Source organism: Toxotes jaculatrix, chromosome 9 (assembly GCF_017976425.1).
Source record: "Toxotes jaculatrix isolate fToxJac2 chromosome 9, fToxJac2.pri, whole genome shotgun sequence".
Classification (NCBI taxonomy): domain Eukaryota; kingdom Metazoa; phylum Chordata; class Actinopteri; family Toxotidae; genus Toxotes; species Toxotes jaculatrix.
Genome location: NC_054402.1, coordinates 10,826,527 through 10,850,393, shown reverse-complemented (window position 1 = coordinate 10,850,393; position 23,867 = coordinate 10,826,527). Strand labels below are relative to the sequence as shown.

The window sequence follows — 23,867 nt, the reverse complement described above, 5'->3', positions numbered from 1 at the left end:
ACACGGCCGTTTGTGGAACAGTTTGGACACCTCTGCTTTAGTCTAATTACATGCATATTAAGTGCAATGCAAAGAGTCCCAGTCTGGAGTCCTTGTATTTGTGTTGTACTTTATACTCCACTACATTTATTTTACAGCTGTTGTTACTAGTTATTTGTCAGGTTAGGATTTCAAATACAGAAACTACTAGCTAGCTACTATTACTAAGTAATAATAAGTATTACTAACTACTAAGCTACTATTATTAGTTTCATTGCCATCAACTACAAAATCACATTGCTGCCAACACTGCATCAGTAATAATCCAACAGTAAAGCAGTCCGAAGGAACCATTCTGCAACACAGTTAGCACTTTTATTTGCAGTTAATGATTATTTTCAGTATCAATGAATCCCACAGCCCAAAATGGTGTCTTCAGATTCCCTGATTTATTTGAGGAGCAGCACAAAACTCAAATCTATTCAGTTTGTTGTCACACTCCAGAGAGAAAGCAGCAAACCCTCATACTGAAGAAGAAGAAGCTGGAACTGGAGAGTCAATGAAATGATTACCTGCTTATCAAAATATTTGATTTTCTGTCAGCTCTACTACATTTTGCTGCAGTAGATGTGTAGTTTTACTGAAGTAAAATCATGAATTCAGAACTTTTACTTGTATCTCAACATTAAAATATTGTTAATATTATTTTTGCTCAAGTAAAAAGTATCTTTGTTTGTTCCATCATCCACGTTAGTCTGTTTGTAAAATTTCATATTTTTTTACCATTTTATACAACAGCAATATGTGTGTAGCAAAAAGAAGAATTTCGGTAATAAATATGTTTATGTCTGAATAATATTTTAACATGTAAGAGTTAGTGTAAGTGCCACCATGTCACTTGATAAAGAGACTGTGGGTTAGAAAAGGGGCGTGACAGCTGGTCGTTTGGAGGCACATTCATGGTTTGGTCGACTGGCGGAGAATGGGAGAGAGCGCAGCGCCGCAGAGGGAGGGAGCGAGGAGGAGGAGGAACTAGTGGTGGAAAAAAAAAGTTAAAGTAAAAATGGCTTCCTTGTCTTTGGAGTCTACAGAACAATCTGAGAACAGCCCAGAGGAGCCAACGGCACCGGAGCCCAAAGAAGAGAAAGATCCGGTCCAAGTTTCGGAACAATTACTCCAAAGTTTCCAAAAGTCGGCTCTGAGTTTTTCCACTGACCAAGTATCATGTCTCTGCGAGGCCCTTCTGCAAGCGGGCAATGTGGATCGCCTGTGGAGATTTCTATCCACCATACCTCCTTCGTCCGAGCTGCTACGTGGCAACGAGACCCTGCTGAAGGCCCAGGCACTAGTGGCTTTCCACCGGGAGGAATTCAAGGAGCTGTACGCCATCCTAGAGAGCCACGACTTTCACCCGTCTAACCATGGGTTCCTGCAGGACCTGTACCTGAAAGCCCGCTACAAGGAGGCGGAGAGGTCCCGGGGCCGCAGTCTGGGCGCAGTGGACAAGTACCGGCTCAGGAAGAAGTTCCCCCTGCCCAAAACTATCTGGGACGGAGAGGAGACCGTGTACTGCTTCAAAGAGAAGTCGCGAAATGCCCTGAAAGAGTGCTACAAGAGCAACCGGTACCCCACTCCGGACGAGAAGAAAAACCTGGCCAAAGTCACCGGACTGTCCCTCACACAGGTCAGCAACTGGTTCAAGAACCGCAGGCAGAGGGACAGGACGCCGTCCGGGACCCACAGCAAAAGGCAAGACCAACAACACTGGAAACACATTTCACTTACTGCATTAATCTAATTGTTAGATTTAGGAGTTTTCATTAAATTTGAAAGTCAGAATCTTGGCAACAGCTGCCTAAAACTTCCCTTTGTTTATTTTGGGCCGACTTGCTATTTTGTTGTGTTGTGTTTTATAATAAGGATCACCCAGAAAAGTCCCTGAAACCCACAGACCAAACCTTAATGGTAAACAAAGCCCACAGGCCTACACAGGTTTGCACAGAAGGACTATGTACACATTAAACCTAAACCTAGTAAGCAAACTAACAACAACAACAAAAAACATTATGCTGACTAAGAAGATGGACAGAGGAGCTGACTTTTGACAGCAGTGAACCACACAGGTCTGAGACCAAGAGCATGTTGCTTTGTTATGAAATGTGAGATCCAGGCACCCACCATGGCTCAAGTTTCCTGAAAGCCTGCACCACTGCTTTAGGGCCTGAGAGACTGAGGTTAAGATTAACAAGCTTATACTGGAGGAGGTGGGGGTGGTAAGAAGACTCCTCACACAGACTGATATCTCAGAGTTTTACAGCGTTTACTTCACCAAGCAAAAGGGGGTGACAAATTCTTCTGAGAATAAAAGAAGACTTATCAGATCTGAGAGTTTATGGTGGTTTCGAACACACATTAACCAGGTACAGGCCCTAAAAGAGTTTCTAGGAATCTGATCTGGCTTTGTCTTCCTGCCCAGAGGGAATTTTATACGGATCCACTGCAGAGTATGGTTGGTTTTGTAGATAAGATGGTAAAGAATGGGATTAATAATAATACTGAGTGGCTGGTATCTTTGGGGGGGGGCAAACTAGAAGACAGCTTGTTAATTTGGATTTAAACTTGTATGTATCATTTGCAATCAATGATAAATACAGAAAATTTCATAAACTTTAAGTTTCTCATTACAATATGAATTTAAATGTTGAAACACACTTTAGAAATTTCAAACTCTGAGTTAAATAAATTCTCAAAAACAGTGTTATACAAGCAGATAAAGATGAAGCCTAATGAAGACGTTTATATGGTTTAAATGTTTCCTTTTAAATCAATCAATCTAACGAACATCAGGAGCTAAAATGCCATGTGCAGATACTCTATTTTCCTGTTGTGAGTAAAATCCCTTGGGAGTGGGGGCTGATCCATCTGTGCAAGATTGATCTTAAAACATTTGTATTGTATGGCTTTTTAAAACACCTGATGTCATGAGCTCAATGCATTAAAAGGGTATAGATAAAAGGATCAAGCCCAGTGCCCAACCCTCGAAAGCCACACACATTTCTCTTTTGTTTGACCGATTTGTTTTTGCCTCCATTCCAGTGAGTCCGATGGGAACCACAGCACTGAGGACGAGGCGATGGACGACACCCCTGACAAACCAGAGGAGGCTGCTGGCTCCGCAGCTTCCATCATCTCTCTCTCTGCGGTCCCCTGTAGCACAGGAAGCCAGCTCATCCTCAACGGGTCCAGTGGCTTCCTCACGGCCTCGCAGCCATTACTGCTCAACGGGAATTCCCTGATCTCCAGTACCAGTGCTGGTGTCATAATTAACGGGCTGAGCTTGGGCGATTGCCAGACAGTCACACTGAGTCCTGTTGCAGCCAGCTCTCCTTTGATACTGAATGGGGCTCAGGTAATAACCAAATCTAGTATCAGTGTGCAGCAGCAGCAGCAGCAGCAGCCACAGCAAGCAGTTTCTGTGGCAGAGCAGGTATCGGCCATGGAGGCCAAGACAAGCAGTCTTCCAGCAGTTGTTCTTAGCACTAACACCACACCAGTCTCAAACCCTCCATCCATAATCTCACCTCCTCTGCAAACCAAGACAGACAGTGGCAATGCAATGGATTACATCAGTGTGCCTGAATCAGAGGGCAGCAGCCAGACAGTATCTTCCTCTTCTTCATCTTTATCCCCCTCTTCACCAACTCTGTCCTCCCCAAACAGTCTCCCTTCACTAGTCCTAACACAAAACACCCAGGAGTCCCTCACCCTCCCTGCCTCTATGTCGTCTGCAGGCATGGTTATCACCAGCTCTTCTGTGCCTCTCTCCAGTCAGCAAGGAGAGTATGTTGTCTTTGCCACTGCCGGCTCCCAGTTAAATCCTCCTAGCTCTGTGGATTCCTCCAGCAGTGCCACCCCTCAGGTCTTCTCTCTGCCCCAGGTTGTGCCTTCCATCCAGGGTATACCAGTATCCCAGCTGGTCCAGCACTCTTCAGGCTCCCAGGTGTCCCAGTGCCCCCAGTTGGTCCCTGTATCGCCCCTCACCTCGCCAGCTCCTCCGTTTCAAAGCCCCCAGACAGTGAACACGGGCAACAGACTGGCACAACAGCAGCAGGATGCTTCAACAACTCTGCCGGAAAGTGCAACAACTATAGTCTCTATCTCACAGCTTAACAACAATCCGCTTCCACAGCGAATGGCACACCAGCTGGGTGACCAAACCACAAACTCCACACCCAGCAAAATCCAGGCCCCACAGGTTATTTCCATCTCTTCTCCAACACAAGTAGTCCCAGTCCCCCAAGCCAAAGGAACCACACCAGCACAGTTAGTCCCGCTCTCCATGCCTCAGCTGGTCCCAGTCTCCTCCATCCAAACTTCCTCCACCATCTCTTTCCCCCAAGTGGTACCTGCCAGCCCTTCTCTCTCCATCCCCTCTGCTGGAGTGCCCTTACAGATCCTGACTTCAGCTCCTGCGGCTGGGGCGGTTACACCGGGTCCTCTGAGGATAAACCAGCTGAGGCCCATTCAGAGCGTGGGTCCCCCAACCAGCATGGCACCTGGCATGCAACTCCTCAACTCTGGGATCATTCAGCTGCCTTCTGCTCCTCCAGGTACACCGAATTCATTAGACATTTAAATGTAGCAGAGCTGAAATGATTAGTAGGCAAACAGAAAATTAATTGTTTTGATAACTAAGCAAAGTTGCTTCTAGCCTCTAAAATGTGTTTTTATTTGTCATATGTGATATGAAATTGAATGTCTTTGGGAAAATTTATCATTTGTTGCCACTATAGGTAACCTTCTCCTCGGTGGAAGCCCCTACCTGAGTGTACAGCAAGGCAAGCTGATTCTGACCATCCCAGCGGGAATTCAGCTCACCAGTTTGCCCTTGAAACCTGTCCCAGAGGCTCCAACCCTCTCTGCTAATGGACTGAGCCCCGTTCTCACCCCATCCACCCCTCCTGTGGCCTCCCAGCCTTCAGCCACCTCAGGCCCAACCCCTGTTGGCCTCACATCATCTCCTCTGAACTTTATCAACTCGTCTCCACCATACTGTGCTCCAGAGACCGGGGCTGCAACCAGCCAGACACCGGCCATCCCCTCCCCTCATACGTTGGACCCTTCAGTCACACCCACAACGCCAAACACTCTCACTCCAGAAAGCATGCTTACCCTCAGTCCCATGTACAGTGGAGTCACACCCAGCACCCAACTGTCCCAGCCAGCATGGAGTCCTGTACCCCTCTCCACTTCAGCCAGTCTAACTCTGTTTGATGTCCGCGGCAAGGGGGACCTACCTGTAGACCCAACTTTGTTAGGCCTCCCTGGAGGAGAGTCGCTGCTTCTGGGAAGCCCCTCTCCAGAGCAGGATGTGGAAGCTGGCTCACCCCTGGGGAATCCAGAGGAGATGGATGGGGACTCCAAGATTCTTACTCAGCTCCAGTCTGTCCCTGTGGACGATGAGCTGGGCTTGTAGTCCCCCACGTAGCAACCCCATGTCTCTAAAAACAAAAATGGCAAAACACACATTAGATTACAGACTCTGCTCTGTTTGTTTGTTTATTGATCTGAAAGATTTTATTCCACATTGTCAATCCTCAAAAACCTAAATCTTTTTCACAATATGCTGAATTTCTAACATGTACAATGATACTCTCTAAGTAGGGTCTGATACCATCATGGTCTTAGCTGGCACTTTAGAGACAAACTCTCTGCAGCTCTATTTCACATGGATGGGCAGGGTTAAATGGGATATTCACCCTCTGGTTCCAGATCAGAATATTCCTGTTTGTGCCTGGATATTTTGCCTCTCAGTTTTTTTTTGTTTTTTTTTTTGTTACTAAAATCCATGTGTGCCTTACCTGTTTTATCAGATCCAGACAGAAGAACTAACACAGATTAGTCTGCTTGGCCCAGTTACAGGGCCAAGCAGACTAATACTATTAAATACTATATTATACAAGACATCATAGCTTTGCCTAGTCTTCTTCACAGTTTTGTGGTTTGCAGACCAAGGTCACTTGTCCCTAGAAAAAGTTACTGGCCAAGGGGACAAATCTTGAAATAGTTGCCTGCCTGTCCAGAACTCAAGAGATTCAGGACTTTGGTTTGTATTTGGTTTTTTTTTTTTTGTTTTTTTTTGTTCACAGCTTGAATATATCGTTCAAGCAACACTCCAGGAATACGTTGAGGATTATATTCCTCAAAAACAGAAGTGAGCTGAGTCAGCTGAGCTTTATGCAAATCAGCTCTAATATGTTTTCTTCAGCTATTGTTACATCATAGCTTCGGGGACTAGGCTGTGTTTTATTACTACTCGTTACTGAAGACTGGGTTTAAACATGCAGCCTACATCCAGTAAACTGTTTTAAATGACTCTGCAGTTTTTCAGTGAGATTGCTGCCCTACATTAGTATAAACATACCACAGGAAATAAAAGGGTTTATACTCTATGCAATGCATGTTTAGTACTTTATAGGACACTAAGTGGCACAATGGCTGAGTCAGAAAGCCAGTGCACTTGGGAGATGAACAGGAGCTTTGAAATACTGAGCTTTTACATGAAGCATGACAGTGCAGTACACTAAAATGTTTGCTGTGATCCCACTAAGTGACATTTGTTGTCAAACGCATCCAAAATCTGTTTGTTGATGTTGATAAGTGCCTTATTTTATAGCTTACAGGTTTGATGTTTAAAAAAAAAAAAATGGCTTGACATTTTACAAAAACCCACGGTTCTGTATCTGTTTGATCTCCAGTGAAACATAATGTGACAGTTTTGGTTCCATAGTCAAAGCTCTATCTCCTCTGTTTGTATATTTTGCACATTTCATTCACACAATGTTTACGCTGCGTTGCCGTGTTGTTATGACAGTGGTACGACTCATATTCTGTTGAGATATTTCCTATTCTTTCTTGATTGAACCGTAATGTTCCCCACTTGAAAGAGGTAGATCAGAAAACAGAATTCTAATTTCCTGATGAAATCTATTGTAAAAATAGCTCTTTCAATTTAAACCTAAAATGCTTGTCACTGTATGAGCTTTCTACTGTCATAACACAGGCAGCAGTCAAATCTTTGGCCGATTTTGGTACATAAAATATACTTAAGTGTCACATCTAGTTATAATAATGGCCTGTGTGGGTTTTTTTTGTTCTGTTTTTTTATTAGTGTGTTTGTTGTTTGTCTCTTTTGTACATTTAATCTATTTAAAGCATGTATCAATCAATTTTTAGTTTTTAACGGAAAGAAAATGAGTCCTTGGTGGAAAAAGCTGATAGGAAATGATATTCATTTTCACTTGGAAGGTCAGATTGCTGTGCCAGCTGAGGTTTTACAATCTCAGACTACAGGTATTAAATCGATTTTGAGGTCATTAATATTCTTGTTGAAATAGGTCACCCCCTGGTAACAAATTTTAAGGTTATTTGTTCCCAGTGCCCTTTGGGTTGATAATTAAATGGCTCGGACAAATCAATTTTAGTCTGAATTTTACTGAACATTTAAATTAGTTAAGTGTAAAAGGAAATGTGCTCTTTATATATGTAAAATATGGTAGCTTGTGTTTGTTTATACGAGCCATTTCTTACCAAAGTATGTTGACATTAAAGCCTGTGAGGGCATATGCACATTTGTAGCCTTAGTTGTTTGTAGTGTGGGATTCGTTTTTTACTCTCCTACCTGACATGTAACGTATATGACTCCAGATTTAACCAAAGATTTTATCGACTTTTTTGATAGTTTTGAAAGGGATCATTTGTGTCTGTCATTCAAGGTTCTTGTTTTCTCATTTTTGTATTCAAATGCATTCTATTTTTTATATTATATGATATTGTAATAAACTACATTTACAAAAAGGTTATGTGTTTATGAGTGTGAATTATTGTTAGCAGTAAAAGTATTTCTCAGAGGATTTTGCTTCTAATTTGGCAATAAAATTTTATTCAAATCCATTTTCTTCCTGCGCTGTGAAACTGTCATGCTCTTGCTCTCTCACTGGGTGAGTGCCAGCGCAATAGCAAAGATCCAGAATGTGTGTGAGAGTGTGTATGCATGTGTTTTTACAAGAGATGGAGGGATGTATGAGGAGTTTTTATAACCCGGATGGTCTCAAGTTACCTGTGATTTGATTCCGCCAGGGCATGATGATGAATAATGATAAGCACACATGCAAGCCACAATCCTCCACAGAGGCTTCAGCTCCGTTCAGTACAAGCTTGATATTAAGAGAGGTTGTTAGAAGATATCCTCACCTCATCCTCGGACTTCGGTTCAACTTTCATCTTTCTGTTTGGTTCGGGGTTCCACAGCAATGATCTTCACAGCAGAGCAGGTGGCTTGTGTGTGCGAGGTCCTACTGCAAAGTGGTCGCATGGACCGTCTTGCTGGCTTCCTGCGCACTCTTCCTGCTCCTTCGCTCTCCTGCTCCTCCTCCTCCCTCTGCCCTGGGGAGCTGGAGAGCGTGCTGAAGGCTAAAGCCGCAGTGGCCTTTCACCAGGGGCGCTTCTCTGACCTCTACACTCTGCTGGAGGGCTTCCCCTTCTCCCCTCGCAGTCACCCACTGCTACAGCAGCTCTGGCTCAGAGCCCACTACATAGAGGCTGAGCGGCAGAGGGGCCGACCCCTGGGAGCTGTGGGGAAGTATCGTGTAAGACGAAAATTTCCTCTACCACACACCATCTGGGACGGAGAGGAGACCAACTATTGCTTCAAGGTAGACAAAATCTTATATTATCCTAAATGTGCTCCCTAACTGTTGCTTAGCCTACATGCACTACATAGTTAACTGTCCATAAAATGAACTGTGAAACAACTAGTGAAGGAGGCAAACTGAAAAGGCCAGTGGTAAAAAAGTAACTATGCAGATTTACTCAAGTACTGTACCTACTGTTAGTACTACTACAACTGTAAAATGCTTTTTAATTTAATTAAGCATCACCACAGAGAGATGCAATAGGGCCATAAGTACAGTCACATCTGTTTTGTTTATATGGTGATGATAAATTACTACAAAGACTACAAAGACAATGACTGCTGAGACACAAAATGACTCCAAAGAGACACAAAACGACTACAAAGACTCAGTCACATTCAGTCATGCTGTGTGGTTTTAAGCTGTCTCTTTGAGACTGGTTGTCTTGGTCCTATGTAAGAGAGGTGGGGGCCTTTTCACATCTAGGGCCAGTTGCTCACTGTCTCATAAATCAAGCACATACACCATAAACTACCGATTTAGGCTTTGAGAGAGCTATCACACTTCTTTCTATGTCTCTGTACTGTGACTACCTCCAGACTTCACTGTGTTTATCCACTTTCTAACAGGAAAAATCACGGAGCATCCTCCGGGAGTGGTACCATCTTAAACCTTACCCCTCTACCCGGGAGAAGCGGGAGCTCGCTGCAGCCACCGGCCTGACGACCACACAAGTCAGCAACTGGTTCAAGAACCGCAGGCAGAGGGACCGAACCACCGACGGTACCGGGTCAGTGACGGGGCAGTTAATGCTTAATAGTAGTTCATTACCAGACACGGATGGGTACACGGTGACCGAACTAAAATAAAATGCGTGTTGGTCAAAATCAATACTACTTAAAATCACTTGTACATGATTTTGGTCAAAGGAGTAGCAACTGGGGTTTACCTTAAATTGATCAGAAATCGATCAAACCCACAGTGTTTTTGACCGCGCAGTGATATGAGAAATTACTTGATTCTATCAGAAGTGATTATCAAACATCACAATCAAGTGATCCAGATGAAGACAGAGGAAGACCCCTAAAGTATTATATCTACTCTGACTCGTCCAGCTGTCCCAGGGACCTTCAAGAAGTTCATTAAGACATTGATTAGGAGAAAGTTAACTTCTCTTCAGTTTCTGGTGATCCAATCGTAATAAACTGCAATAACCGAGTTAGTAAAATTATATTTTAAGCCCAGACCTCATGGTCCATTGCATTTTTTATTTGCCATTGTTAAATGGTTATCCTGTTTTGAGAGAACAGCAGGAGGAAGTACAAATAATAGTTTTGATGTCTTAATGCCAGAGGTTACAACTGTTTACTTTCTGTTGCACACATACACAGTTGGCAGTTTATTAGGCAAAACTAGATAAAACCAATACAGTCCAATTTTTTAAGTCCTGCAATAAATCCTTCCTACATGAAGTTATAATGTTTTAGAGAGGTGTTTGTTCCACTGTATGGTAATTTTGGAGAAAGCAGTTTGTGGTACTGTTGAACTGTACTGCATGATATAGATACAAGTTTTTGTTTTTTAGCCTATTGATGTGAAACTTTTATTTAGTTTTACATAGAGGAACAGCTCCCTCTTGTGGTAAAAATTAGGATGCGATGTAATACAGTATTTAACAGAGTGGTGTAGGAAATATTAAAATGTTTTTCTGTGGTTCCTCATCTCTTCCCTCAGTTTCCAGACAGCTAGTTCTAGATGGCCCTCAGAAGAAGTCCACCGTTCCTCTGATAATGACCTTTCACCTCCTGGCAGCCCACATCCCCAATACCACTGCCTTCCACCTCCACCTCTCTCTCACCCACCACCTCCTCTGCATCATGTGTGTGGAGGCCTCATCTAAGTCGGCCCTTCAGTAATTTGTCACCTTTCTTACTGGGTTGTTTCTTTTTGCCAAGAATATTTCTAATCTACATTGTCTTGCTTCTTCTTGAATTTGAAGCCTGTTTTTCTAGTGTCTAGTCAAAGAAACATTTTGCAAATAAAGTTTTATTACCAAAACATGACTCAGCAGACATTGTACCTTGACTTAAACACATTTCGAACACAGTACAAGACAGACAAAGTTAAACGTCATATGGCTGGATTAAATTCAATGCACTGGTTCAGAGATGTGCTGTGAAGCCCTGCGGTGGCTCTCCACATTTTTTCCACTCATCCTTAAACACTACATTCCTACATGATATCAAGAAACAATCGCATTCTTCAACTTCTTAAAGGGAAGGTAAGATGGGATTTTGCTGGTAAAATATTCCTGCATGTACTGCGTTATAGAATTTTTCTAGTAACAGCGTATTTCAGTGTTTTTGACTTCCCAAAGTTGCCTTCTGAGAGAAACAGAGTAAACCATTTAAACTGTATAGCAGACTTTTCTCTACACCTTTCAAATGGTGTAAAAGCACATTCGTCGGATTTTCACTCTAATATCGTTACACAGACACAAAATGTGCAGCGCAGCCACATAATATAGCTAGCAATTTATAACAGCAGGTTGTAAGGCCAAGAGGATCTTCACCCACGTGAAGGTAAAGTGATGAGAATTATTCACAGGTATGACCTAGCTGTCGTTCATCATTGTCACTGTATGAACAGTGTTCACAGCAGCTGCAGAGAACTCAACTGATTGTGAGGTCTGTCTTTAAGAAGACATTAGTGCATCTCACGATCATATTAACGGGGTAAATAACAGATAAGGCTATGATTGTTTTTTTTTTTTCACAGGAATGAAGAAAAAAATATTAATTCCTTGTGCTTTTGTAATCACAAGCACATTTCGCAGCTTCTCGGTTACCATGTTCATTAACCATTACAATAATGTTATAATTAAGACTCTGTATCCACTTCATATGCCCAGATATTTGGGACATTTAGGGTCCCCAATTCACCCACTACATGAAACCAAGGAGACCGGACAGTTCGGCAGGGACAAGTCTTTGGTAAAGTTCAGCTGGTATCCCAGATCAGTTTAGTTCATTTCACTGGGGTCTCCTCTTGTGCACTGCGTCATTTATTCGTAACCAGTGTGATAAACAGCACTAGTACTCCAGCGCAGTGTAAAAGTGAACAGAGGTTGATTCAGGTGACAGCTGTGTTGACCTTCACCACAAATATATCTGTCAGTGTTTGTTTTGTGTTCAGAAACCCAGGTATTCAGCCAGGAACACAGCCATGATCTTGGTCAGGTTCTCTACAGTGGGACGGTGCATGTTCTCCTCTGTGTCATCCAGCGTATGCCAGAACTGTGGGAAGGGAGTAGCAATGACATGTAGCACAGGGACACCTGTGTGGACGGATGGAGAGGAAAGAGGAAGGTAGTGATGATGACTGACAGGATGTGTTATATACTTACAACATATATATCCTAACAAGTTCTGTGATGTGGTTTGCAGACTCCAGGAACTAAATTTTCTGAATGTTTTTCACCAGGGAGGTGGAGAAGCAACAACTCGTTGATCAACAGAAAATTATTCAGCAGCTACTCTGATAACAGAATGAACTGAATCAAGGCTGCAGCTAACAATTATTTCGATTATGGACTAATTTGCCAATTACTTCCTCGGTTAATTGATTAGTTGTTCATTGTGAAAAAATGGCATTTACAATTTCTCCAAGCCTACAGTGATGTCTTAAATGTATGGGTTTTGTCTGACAAACAGCCAAAACATGTAGATATTCAATTTACTGTCATATGTGACAAATAAAGTAAGTAAATCCTCATATTTTAGAAGCTAAAACCAGAGAATTTTTGGCACATTTGCCTGAAAAATGACTGAAATTATTAATAAATGATCAAAATAGTTGCTGATTATTATTCTGGCGATCGACTAATCAATTAATTGAGTAAACTTTCTTTTTTGAGTTGAGCCTGAAAAAGGAGGTTTTCTGCCTGCGGTGGAGGATGGGCAGTGACTCTCCTGACATCAGTGGGGAGTTTATTCTAAAACTGTATGATCAGGACAGAGCAGAGTTGTAAGTGCAGGGTGTAACCGTGACTGAAAGACAGGAAGGAGAAAGCAGTTCCCTTCAGTCCCTTGTAGGCCAGCACCAGAGTCCTGAACTGAATGTGAGCTACATAATGGAAGCCAGTGTAGTGAATAGAGAAGAAGAGTGGTGTGGGAAACCTGAAGAAGTTGAACACAGCAGCATTCTGCACTAGCTGCAGAGGTCTGGTGGCAGACACAGAAGCTACCGTAGGGAGGGAATTGCTGTAGTCTGAGCAGGAGATGACAAATGCCTGGATGAGCACCTGAGCTGCCCCCCCTGGTGAGGAAGGGACAAATTCTCCTGATGCTGCACAGGAGGAATCTACGAAAGCTGGCTACTGCACTGATCATGTATTATGTGGCTGTCCATAACGAGGTTTCCATCTAAATGTAGCACAAATCTCTTTGTTGAGATCACCAGTCAGGTGATTAAAAATGCGCTGGTCAAATTTCAAACTCTGGAAAACAATGTAGAAATGTTCCATTTTGTTGCATTTTGCTTTTTCTCTTTTTTGTGATTTAGGATTTCTTTTTTCCTATTTGAAAATGTGTGTGCTAAACAGTTATCACTCACCTTTGTGAAGGAAGGGGATGTGATCATCCTGGACAGGTCCAAGATAAACATCCTTCCTGAAATACGTCTGCTCTGAGGGATGAGACGCCAAAAGGCCCTGTCGATGGAGTCTCTTCTCTGAGAATGAGGGGTGAAGGCGGAGTTAAGCCAAACAACAGAGAGGGATTTGAATATTCATGACAGAGTTACAGCCAGTGCTTACCTGCAGCAATCAGACGATCAAACCAACGTGCCGTGTTGTCAAAGTGATTTGCAATCAGTGGATCGGGACCACCGAGCAGGTCCAGCAGAACAAACAGGTCCTAGGGAGAGAGTTCAAAGTCAAAACAGAGCGGTCTGCAGATGGAAATGGCTACTGAATATTGTTGGTGAGATGTAAAGAAAACACGTAACACACAGGAACAGTTGACTACATGAGAGGCAAAGCAGTTACTAGATTTTTCTCATTAAACATGACGGAGCTCCAACTATTGTTACTTTTAAAATGGGTCGTGCTTCTGCTAAATTCAGCCCGGTCATTCATAATTTAGCCTGTGTCTGGATGTGAGGACGACCATGGAGGGACGTGTATGTCTGTAGCAGTTTCGGTCTCAGAGCAAACACAGTTTCCTCACCACAGCCTGGAGCATGGTGGTGTGCGAGGAGCTGGCGGGGTGAGGCGTGTTGGCCATGCGCTCGGCCAGGTGACGAGAGCCGTACAGCGAGTCTGTGGCGGTCCACTCTTCAAAAGACTCCTCGCCATCAAAAAACACAAGCTGAAGAGAGACTGGAAGTTTCTAAGGGGGGAAAAAAAGGGAATCAAATTGAAACACTAAAACAGCAAATGAGGCTGGTTTCTCATTCTGCAGTGTTGTCGCAGTGTGCGCATGCACGTATGTGTGTATTCCTACAGTAACTACATAAAGCACGGCCTCTGGAGAGACACTGCTATATACAGATGACTGCTGCACTCAATACAGGGGGCTAGAGTCAGCATTTTCTACCCTGTACTGCAGCCTCAGAGGCAGAGCAATGAAATGAGGGTGTAAGAAAAAAACAAAAACAAAGAAAACACTCTCGTCAGCATCTCAGATCTTTACTCTTTGTCACAGGAAGGAACACAGGAAAATATCAAGCAAATAGGAAACTAATCTGTCAGCATCTGCTACAACTGGCAGGATGTCAATACTCATGTTGCGGAAACACAACCAAACACATATAGTACCTGCTGTTTGAATGATCTAAGCTGGGCATCCAGAGAAGTGGCAAGCTCCAGGATCATAGCACAGGGCACTGCCGAGTCACTGGCTCCCAGAAACACCCTCTCTGGGGCCCGGGGGTCTGGAGGCAGGACCTTGGAGTCATAGTGACAAGCCAGGAGCAGCCTCCGAGGGGCTGAAGGGTCCAGAGTGGCAATGATGTTAGTAAAGGTGACCTGGCCTCTAGGGGTTGGAGACTGGAAGGAGTCTAGATCTACGGACCAGCCAGCAGACAGCGAGGACAATGTGGAGGTGATGTGCTTAAGTGGAGAAAGAGAGACTGGATTAAACACAAGAGAGGAAATGTGCATGGAAGACAAAACTATTTAGGTTTTACACACACCTGCTGTACAGCCAGACTGCCTTGTGTCCCTGGGAGCCTCTCTTTGAGGATGGGCCTCAGGTGAGTCTCCCACAGACGAGTCCCGTCCACCTGAGAGGCCAGACGGCGGATTTGAGCTGGAGAGCACTTACTGGGTTTGTGGGACAACTGGAAGAGAGATGACAAGATCGATGATGAAAAAGCAGATGTGGGAAGAGGAACAGCGTGTTCTGTGAACTAAAAAAACTTAGGGTCTGTCCCTTTTCCAGGTCTTTATGATGCAGCACTGCTTTTTCTCTTCTTAAATATATTCGGTCCTTCTTTAATGCTGTCATTCTGTTACTCCATATTATAATAGAATAACAGTCCAGGGACGGATGAACATCGAAGCCAAGTCATCACCGTCGAAGTGAAACACGTGATCAGCGAGAAATGGCACACCTGGGCAGCTACAGTGACTGTAAGCAGCTGAATGAATAGTCAGTGCTGCACTCTTTGTTCCCCTTTAATGGATCCAAAACAAACAGTACCAGGCCTGCAAACAACAGATATTTTCACTACGGAGTAAACTGTCAATAATTTTTTTGCTGTATCATTTAGCTCTCAAAATGTCAGGAAATGGTGAAAAGTGTTATTGACTTTACAATTTCTCAGAGAGCAGACTGATGGATCCACAATGCTTATGTTGTTTTACCAGCCCAAATACATTCAATTCAGGGTAATGTAAAACAGAGAAAAGCGCCATAGGTTCACACTGATGACTGTGAATTTCAGCTGTACAATTTACTTTAACAATTAATCAGTACCAGTATCATTAACAATTAATGTTCTAAAGACTGACAAATCGATAATGGTTTCAGCACTAAACAGTACAACAGTCAAAACTACAATAACCAGATCTATACTCTGTCTAAATCTTCTTTTAAATCACTTCTGAAAACTAATTTGTATCGATAAACACTATTTTTTCCTGTCTTTTATACTTGGAATCTTATTATCTCATAAAATGCACAGAGTCTTATCTTGTATGTTTTACTGGATTCTTCCTTGTTCAGATTCTTTTTTTGTCAGTCTGTTTGAGAGAACTTTAGTTAGCACTTTACAATTTAACTTATTACGAAAAGACAATCACTGAGTGCAAACTGGTGAAAGTTCACAGGTATTAGAAGCAAAATGGACTTAAAGTCTCAAAAGTAGAAGCTCACATTGTGCAGAATGATACCTGTCAGTGTGAGATTATATGAGTGGATTATTACAGATGCTTAACTGTGTGCAGTATTTTATGTTGCAGCTGGTTAAAGCAAGTTTAAGTACATTATATACTGTTGAGTAGTTTAACAACAATTCAAAACAATGCATCATATTTGCTTATTAGTCCATGTAGTTTGTAAGGAAAACCTTGATATTCAGAGTAACTGGTATAGCTGTAAGATAAATGTAGTGGAGGAGATGCATAAAGTAAAAGAAAATAGAAATACAGAGGTTAATAAGTACAGTACTTGATAAATACACTTTCCACCTCTGAATCCAGTCATTGTGAGATGTTATAGCACAGAGGTCCAGACAACGCAACACATTTGAGGTCTAGTCCTGCTTTAAAGTCTGTGTTTACCTTCCCGTCTTAACTCTTACCCTGTCTTTGGTCAGATCTGCAGCGGGCATGCGGTTCACATGTCCAGCGGTGGTGTCGTTGGACAGGTAGACTCCCAGCACCACCGCCAGCAGCAGAACCCCGAGGAGACACAGCAGCAGCACCCGGGCCCGTGGCATCCGAATCCGCTCACAGCTAGAGAAAGAGCCGCTGCCGTTGCTCTGCTGCAGAGGCTTGTACCGCCGAGTGGACCTGGACATGACTGGAGATACAGTGTTCCCCCTACTGTCGCTCAGTCAGTCCTAAGGGCGACGTGTATATACTGACTTGTGGAGCAATGCAGGGGGGAAAGTCACACACAGGAAGTCGAAGAGGGGGACGCTAAGCTGGAGCAGACTCGGGTAAAACAGGTTCTTTGCAGCAGTCTGAAGTCCCGTTTCAGCGTAATGACCCATCCTTGGCTTTTAAAAGTCTGTCTTTCGTCGTCCCAGTCTTCGAGGCGACTCCAGCAGCCCGGTTCTCTGTAGGCATGGCTGACTTCAGCGCTGTCTCGATCCGGTTAATCCAGGACACATCTTTACAGTTTACACAGAAACAGATGAATTCGGTCGATCTCTGGCTTCTGCTGTTCAGCGAGCAGCAACTCTTCACTGCTGTGCTAAACTGCTTTCCATCCACTAACAGCGACTAAAGAGGAAAACACACAGCAAAGTGACCATGCGACAACCAACTGTCACAACTTTTCTGGTGCAGAACTCCATATGAAAATGTACAATTTTTACACCTCCTCCCGGAACATGTTCGTGGTCGCTGATCAAATGGCGTAACTTCTTCTATGTTTTTATTTTGGTTGAAAAACAGCGTCGTCGTGCAGTAACGCCACCTACTGAACGGAGGTATAAACTACTATATATCTATATATCTATCTATATCTATAGATAGATATATCTATCTATATCTATAGATAGATAGATAGATAGAGAGATAGAGAGATAGAGATATATATTTTTTTAAACTGTCAGAGCTGTAGCAATTAGTAATTAGCGGACTATCAGAAAAATAAAGCGTTAACTATTTTGATTTATGCCTTTCTTGGTCACACGATAGTAAAACTGAATGTATTCAGACTAAACAACGTGTAGATATCACCTGGGTCTGCAATCGAGAAAATAATCGGTAGTTGCAGCCCTAAACATTATTATTAATAATATTATTATTATTATCATTCCCAACATCCTAGCATCAGCATACGGGCATTACATCTGTATAAAACATACAAAAAGAATCCCAGCAGCAGAAACTCAAAAACTGAATACACAAAAAGTAAATAAAATACATTTATTTTAACAAAATCAGTACAATAAAGCAATATAAAGTAAAGTAATATTTGGAACAAAATGATTAAAATTAGCAAAAATATGTATATAAATGAAATAAGCAGGGGTCATGCAATAACCCCAGTTTGTTCACATAATCTTAGGGTATTTTTGCATATATGTTTCCAGGGAGATTTATAATAAAGTTCCAAATCACTTTCAAACACAGATCACATTGGGCAGACCTTTTATTTTGTACATTTATGTACACAGAATGTTGCTATTACCACAGTGATATTAGGTGAATACTCTAAACCACTGCTTTGCATAAAGAACCTAAATTTGATTTTAGTGGTGGAAAGTAAGTACATTTACTAGAACATCAACAAGAATATATCATTTGCCCAGGTGCACCAAAACTTTTACAACCAACTGAAAGAACTGCAGAAAGTGCAACAATAAACTATGTTCTAAAATCCTTGTTCCTTTTCCTTGAGACATCCATCCAAATCACTGCATCATTCTCCTGTTCCTGTTCTGGGAGAGTATTTGTAATAAATTACAGAAATGACAGATGCAAACCGGCAAAATGTTTTAAGAATAATATAACATACTATGTTGCACACATTCTTACAGCTTATGTGAAGGGTAACGTCGTCCTGGATCAGAACAAACTTCCTCTTTTTCTTCTTTTGATGGTGAATTGCAACTGGGTGGAGCTTTACCGCCACCCACTGTTCCAGGGGATAAAGTAATCCTTGTCCTGTATCTTGTGTAATCGTCTCAAAACTGAATTTCATGAACCGTTTGTGAGAATTGTTTTAAGGTCCGTGTGTTTCATCCCTTTGGGTTCCAGTTTGTTCCTTAAATAATTGTCTTTCATTTATTCTTTAGGACAAACAAAGGCAAAACGAGCCACGGCCTAATCACAGCTTCTGCTTGGATGCCTTCCAGTGTAGCGTGGAGATGAATTTAGTTCAGTATAACTCCTAATTGTCGCAGGATGTGCTGCCTCTCTTTAAGATCTCCACTGTATAACCTCTGCCTTTGCTCCAAATTAAATATTTACTTTCTGCTTTATTTATTATATTATCAACTCTTCTTGATGTGTTTTTAAACAGGTTTTTTGAAGGCTGACCAACTTGTTTGGTCCTCTCGAATGCTACATGGGCTGGTGCTCATTAAAACGGAACATTAAATCCTTTTCTTTACGTGACCTACCTTTGAGTCGCGCCAGATTTGAAGAACGGAAAAAGAAGCTGACTTTCTGACATCCTATTCCGACCCTCTTAACTCCTCTGATTGGCCCCCAGACACGAGGGCCCGTGTTCTCTTGCTGCTGATTGGTCAGGAAAGCCTGTCACTCTCCGCTGTCATCGGTGACGTCGTCCGTACAAATGCGACGTTAGCGGGAGTTTCGGGAGTCGTTCGCGCGCTCTGCAGTGAGCCTGGAAGGAGGTCGTGCTCAGCCGCACATCGTGACACCGGGGCAGGTTAATCGTGTAGCCGGAGAGCTGCTGTTTTCTCGTGAGACGAGTTGGACCACAACGCGCCAGCATGCACGTGATCAAGCGAGGTGAGGCGCTTTTGTTGGTTGTTGTTGTTATGAAGCGGAGTAAACCGGGCCTCGGTTAGCTTCACTGCTATCCCTCTGTCAGCAATGTGGTTCTGCCAGTGTCCCTGTCAGGTATTAAATCACACACCCGAAACTCACACTCCGTGTTTGAGTCCGCGAACCAGCGTCAGGTTAACGTCCAGCTCATCCTCCTGGATGTTGACGTTGGCTAATCGCGATGTAATTTCTAAAGTCCGTCTGCTGCAGGTTCTTGTTGAAGCTGTTGTTTATGGACTCAGCCAGAATGAGCCTTTGTTGTAGTTGGCGCCAAAAAAGCTAAGTTATACAGGCCCACCTGAATGTCACTGGACCTCAGTGTGGTTATGATTGAGGAAGCGCGGATTAGTTTGCTCAGCTTGTGCGGTTTGATTGGTTAGAAAGAGGGAACTGTCGTAACTATATAGAGTGGTCTGTTCGATGTTTTCAAGCTTTGAAAATGATTTGTAACTTTATCATAAGTCTCAGAAAACATACATGTAAAAATATTACACAGTCCCCACCGATTAATTTTCCCGTCGATCAGTCGATTAATCCCTCCACCTGCAGTTATGTAGGTCAACTTGAATACCAGTACGGATTCTGGTTGGGCATGTTCTAGTGTCATATACAAAACAAAGGCAAATAGTGATCACAGCACTATGGAGAACCGGCCAGTGTAAAAAGAATAAAGAACAGAGTGGAAACTGTGGAGGGAAGAAAACGGACATTAAGTTTTATGAGAGCAATTAGACTTTAAAAGAATAAAGATTAGATGGATGACAAAGATGCCTACACATCAGACTAAACTAAAAATAATCCAAAAATACCAGTTTATGCAAAAAATAAATTTAACTTCAATCTGGCCAAAGAATGCAAAGAAACTAGAGGAAGTAAATAAAATGTTTAAGAGTTATTATTATTTACATTAAAAAAAAAAAGTTTATCAGTCCTAAATGAAACAAATTCTGCTGAACAAAGTTTGACAAAGACAGTCCAGACTCGGGTCTCAGTGGATTTGTCATGAATTATACTTTTACAGCCACCTGTTAGTTTTATCTTTACTGATTTAGTGATTGTGTGTGTGTGTGTTTCAGACGGACGCCAAGAGCGCGTCATGTTCGATAAGATCACCTCTCGCATCCAGAAGCTTTGCTATGGATTGAACTCTGACTTTGTGGACCCGGCCCAGATTACGATGAAGGTGATCCAGGGTTTGTACAGCGGCGTCACCACTGTGGAGCTCGACACGCTGGCCGCAGAGATCGCCGCCACTCTCACAACCAAACACCCCGACTACGCTATCCTCGCCGCTCGGATCGCCGTCTCCAACCTGCACAAAGAGACGAAGAAAGTGTTCAGTGACGTGATGGAGGACCTGTACAACTATATCAACCCTCTGAACAAACGCCACTCCCCTATGATCTCCAAGGAGACCCTTGACCTTGTACTTGAGAACAAAGACCGCCTCAACTCGGCCATCATTTACGACAGAGATTTCTCCTACAACTTCTTTGGCTTCAAGACTCTGGAGCGGTCCTACCTGTTGAAGATCAACGGCAAAGTGGCCGAGCGGCCGCAGCACATGCTGATGAGAGTGGCTGTTGGCATCCACAATACAGATATCGATGCGGCAATTGAGACCTACAACCTGCTGTCAGAGAAGTGGTTCACCCACGCCTCTCCTACGCTCTTCAATGCGGGAACCAACAGGCCTCAGCTGTCCAGCTGCTTCCTGCTCGCCATGAAGGACGACAGCATCGAAGGCATTTATGACACCCTGAAGCAGTGCGCCCTCATCTCCAAATCAGCCGGAGGAATCGGTGTGGCGGTCAGCTGCATCAGATCAACAGGGAGCTACATCGCTGGCACCAATGGCAACTCGAACGGACTGGTCCCCATGCTGAGAGTTTACAACAACACGGCACGTTATGTTGACCAGGGTGGCAACAAGAGACCCGGAGCCTTCGCCATGTACCTGGAACCCTGGCACTTTGATGTGTTTGACTTCCTGGAGCTGAAGAAAAACACAGGGAAGGAGGAGCAGAGAGCCAGAGACCTTTTCTACGCCCTGTGGATCCCCGACTTGTTCATGAAGAGAGTGGAGAGCAACCAGGACTGGTCTCTGATGTGTCCGAACGAGTGCCCCGGGCTGGACGAGTGCTGGGGGGAGGAGTTTGAGAAACTCTACACCAAATATGAGAAGGAGGGCAGGGTCAAGCGAGTGGTGAAGGCTCAGCAGGTGTGGTATGCCATTATTGAGTCCCAGACAGAAACTGGCACGCCGTACATGCTGTACAAAGACGCCTGTAACAGGAAGAGCAACCAGCAGAATCTGGGCACCATCAAATGCAGCAACCTCTGCACAGAAATCGTTGAATACACAAGCGAGGATGAGGTAGCAGTCTGTAATCTGGCCTCCATCGCTCTCAACATGTACGCCACGCCCGAGCGGACTTTTGACTTTAAAAAACTGTCGTATGTGACCAAAGTAATCGTCAAAAACCTGAACAAGATCATAGAGATTAACTACTATCCAGTGCCTGAAGCTGAGAAGTCCAACAAGCGTCACAGGCCGATAGGAATCGGTGTCCAGGGTTTGGCAGATGCTTTCATCCTGATGCGTTACCCCTTCGAAAGTCCCCAGGCTCAGCTGCTGAACATCCAGATCTTTGAAACCATCTACTACGCTGCCCTGGAGGCGAGCTGCGAGCTGGCCGCCGAGCTCGGCCCGTACGAAACATACGAAGGCTCTCCCGTCAGCAAGGGCATCCTCCAGTACGACATGTGGGAGAAGACGCCCACCGACCTGTGGGACTGGAAGCTGCTGAAGGAGAAGATCGCCAAGCACGGCGTGAGGAACAGCCTGCTGCTGGCCCCGATGCCCACAGCCTCCACCGCCCAGATCCTGGGCAACAACGAGTCTATTGAGGCCTACACCAGCAACATCTACACCCGCAGGGTCCTCTCTGGAGAGTTTCAGATCGTGAACCCTCATCTGCTCAAGGACCTGACGGAGAGAGGACTGTGGAACGAGGAGATGAAGAACAAGCTGATAGCTCACAATGGATCGATTCAGGTATTTCACCCAGGTTGCATCATTTATAGGAATGCAGCTTTTTACTTTATGTTTTGTTTTGTTAAATTTAAAGGTGTTGTAATTTAAAAAAACAAAACATTGCTTGGTTTCAGCTCCAGTGCTGTTCTCTTTTTCCCAACAGGACATCAGTGAGATTCCAGATGATCTGAAACAGCTGTACAAAACCGTGTGGGAAATCTCCCAGAAGACCATTCTGAAGATGGCCGCTGACCGTGGCGCCTTCATCGACCAGAGCCAGTCCCTGAACATCCACATTGCTGAGCCAAACTACGGAAAACTGACCAGCATGCACTTCTACGGCTGGAAACAAGTGAGTGACACCTGCAGGAAAAAGGAATGAGAACTAAGCACCGTGACTGCAACAGCGTGTTAAATTCTCTTTTCCCCTCTCACCACAGGGCCTGAAGACGGGAATGTACTACCTGAGGACGAAACCCGCTGCGAACCCCATCCAGTTCACGCTCAACAAGGAGAAGCTGAAGGAGGCGCAGCCGGCCAAAGTCTCAGAGCAGGAGATCAAAGAGCTTAACACTGCAGCCATGGTTTGTTCTCTGGAGAACCGAGACGAGTGCCTCATGTGTGGATCTTAAACGTTTCCTCTCTCCGCTAATTACGCTCTTAACCTGTTGAAGCTTGAGGTTGTGTTCGATGAACCTGTGCTGATTTGACGGTGAGGCTTTGGGAGATGTGCCTGATGACACACAGTATAAGTGCTTTCCTAACAATCACAAGTTCACAAAATGTTTTACATCAGTCATTCTTTGGTGCACTGTTAGGATTTGGTCACGATGTAAAGAATAAATTTTATAAAATGTTCTGTCAACTCACAGACAGTCAGTGGAAGATGGCACGTACTTACTACAAAATGTATTTTATGTTGGAAATGACTAAGCTTTGTGATAGAAAATAAAAGTTTATATGCAAGTTGTTTCGTTGTGCTTGTGTGCATGTTTAAAGTGCCAAATCTGACCTTACAGTAATAAATACTTAATTCTTTTGGTGTTGAAGAGATCAGTTGATAAAAACTATAATATTGCTAAAATGATTAATCAATTCAGACATGTATTGAACACTGGCTACAAGCTTCTGAAATGTGAGGATTTGTTGTTTTGTTTTACAGAAACAGAAACCTTTGTTTTGGGGTTTTGAACTTTAGGTCAAAGAGACCAAACAATTTGAAGATGTCCCATAGTTTACTAGCTACCTGTGTAACTTCAGAGAGGAAAAGTGTCTTTTACATTTCAAAAAACTAAAATCTGCAACTTTTCTGATAGTTGTTTTTTTAATATATTTTTTATAAAATAATGAAAACATAATTTACACTTTTAAATGTACAAGTTATTATTACAACCCAAAGAAAACAATGTTCAACCAAACATTTTTTGTCTACGTGTCATGTACCCCTGCCACATGCAGAACGCAC

At 43.4% G+C, this 23,867-nt stretch overlaps 4 protein-coding genes across 4 annotated transcripts; 3 read left to right on the top strand and 1 right to left on the bottom strand.

Moving 5' to 3' along the window:
• Positions 1–1,004: 1,004 nt before the first annotated feature.
• Positions 1,005–7,808, top strand: six5 (SIX homeobox 5). Its single transcript, XM_041047006.1, has 3 exons — positions 1,005–1,728; positions 3,076–4,589; positions 4,773–7,808. The coding sequence occupies exons 1-3, from the start codon at positions 1,043–1,045 to the stop codon at positions 5,453–5,455; spliced, it is 2,883 nt and encodes a 960-aa protein (XP_040902940.1). The 5' UTR covers positions 1,005–1,042; the 3' UTR covers positions 5,456–7,808.
• A 342-nt stretch (positions 7,809–8,150) lies between these two features.
• Positions 8,151–10,729, top strand: six9 (SIX homeobox 9). Its single transcript, XM_041046951.1, has 3 exons — positions 8,151–8,693; positions 9,302–9,462; positions 10,407–10,729. Exons 1-3 carry the CDS (start codon positions 8,292–8,294, stop codon positions 10,570–10,572), a joined length of 729 nt encoding a protein of 242 aa, XP_040902885.1. The 5' UTR covers positions 8,151–8,291; the 3' UTR covers positions 10,573–10,729.
• Positions 10,730–11,417: 688 nt separating this feature from the next.
• qpctla (glutaminyl-peptide cyclotransferase-like a) lies at positions 11,418–17,241 on the bottom strand. The gene is made up of 7 exons (XM_041046950.1): positions 16,479–17,241; positions 14,868–15,014; positions 14,491–14,784; positions 13,901–14,062; positions 13,489–13,588; positions 13,287–13,403; positions 11,418–12,009 (listed from the first exon to the last, which is right to left on the bottom strand). Exons 1-7 carry the CDS (start codon positions 16,695–16,697, stop codon positions 11,864–11,866), a joined length of 1,185 nt encoding a protein of 394 aa, XP_040902884.1. The 5' UTR covers positions 16,698–17,241; the 3' UTR covers positions 11,418–11,863.
• Positions 17,242–19,151: 1,910 nt separating this feature from the next.
• On the top strand, positions 19,152–23,372 carry LOC121187621 (ribonucleoside-diphosphate reductase large subunit). The gene is made up of 4 exons (XM_041046949.1): positions 19,152–19,329; positions 20,442–22,423; positions 22,566–22,754; positions 22,843–23,372. The coding sequence occupies exons 1-4, from the start codon at positions 19,311–19,313 to the stop codon at positions 23,032–23,034; spliced, it is 2,382 nt and encodes a 793-aa protein (XP_040902883.1). The 5' UTR covers positions 19,152–19,310; the 3' UTR covers positions 23,035–23,372.
• Positions 23,373–23,867: the final 495 nt, after the last annotated feature.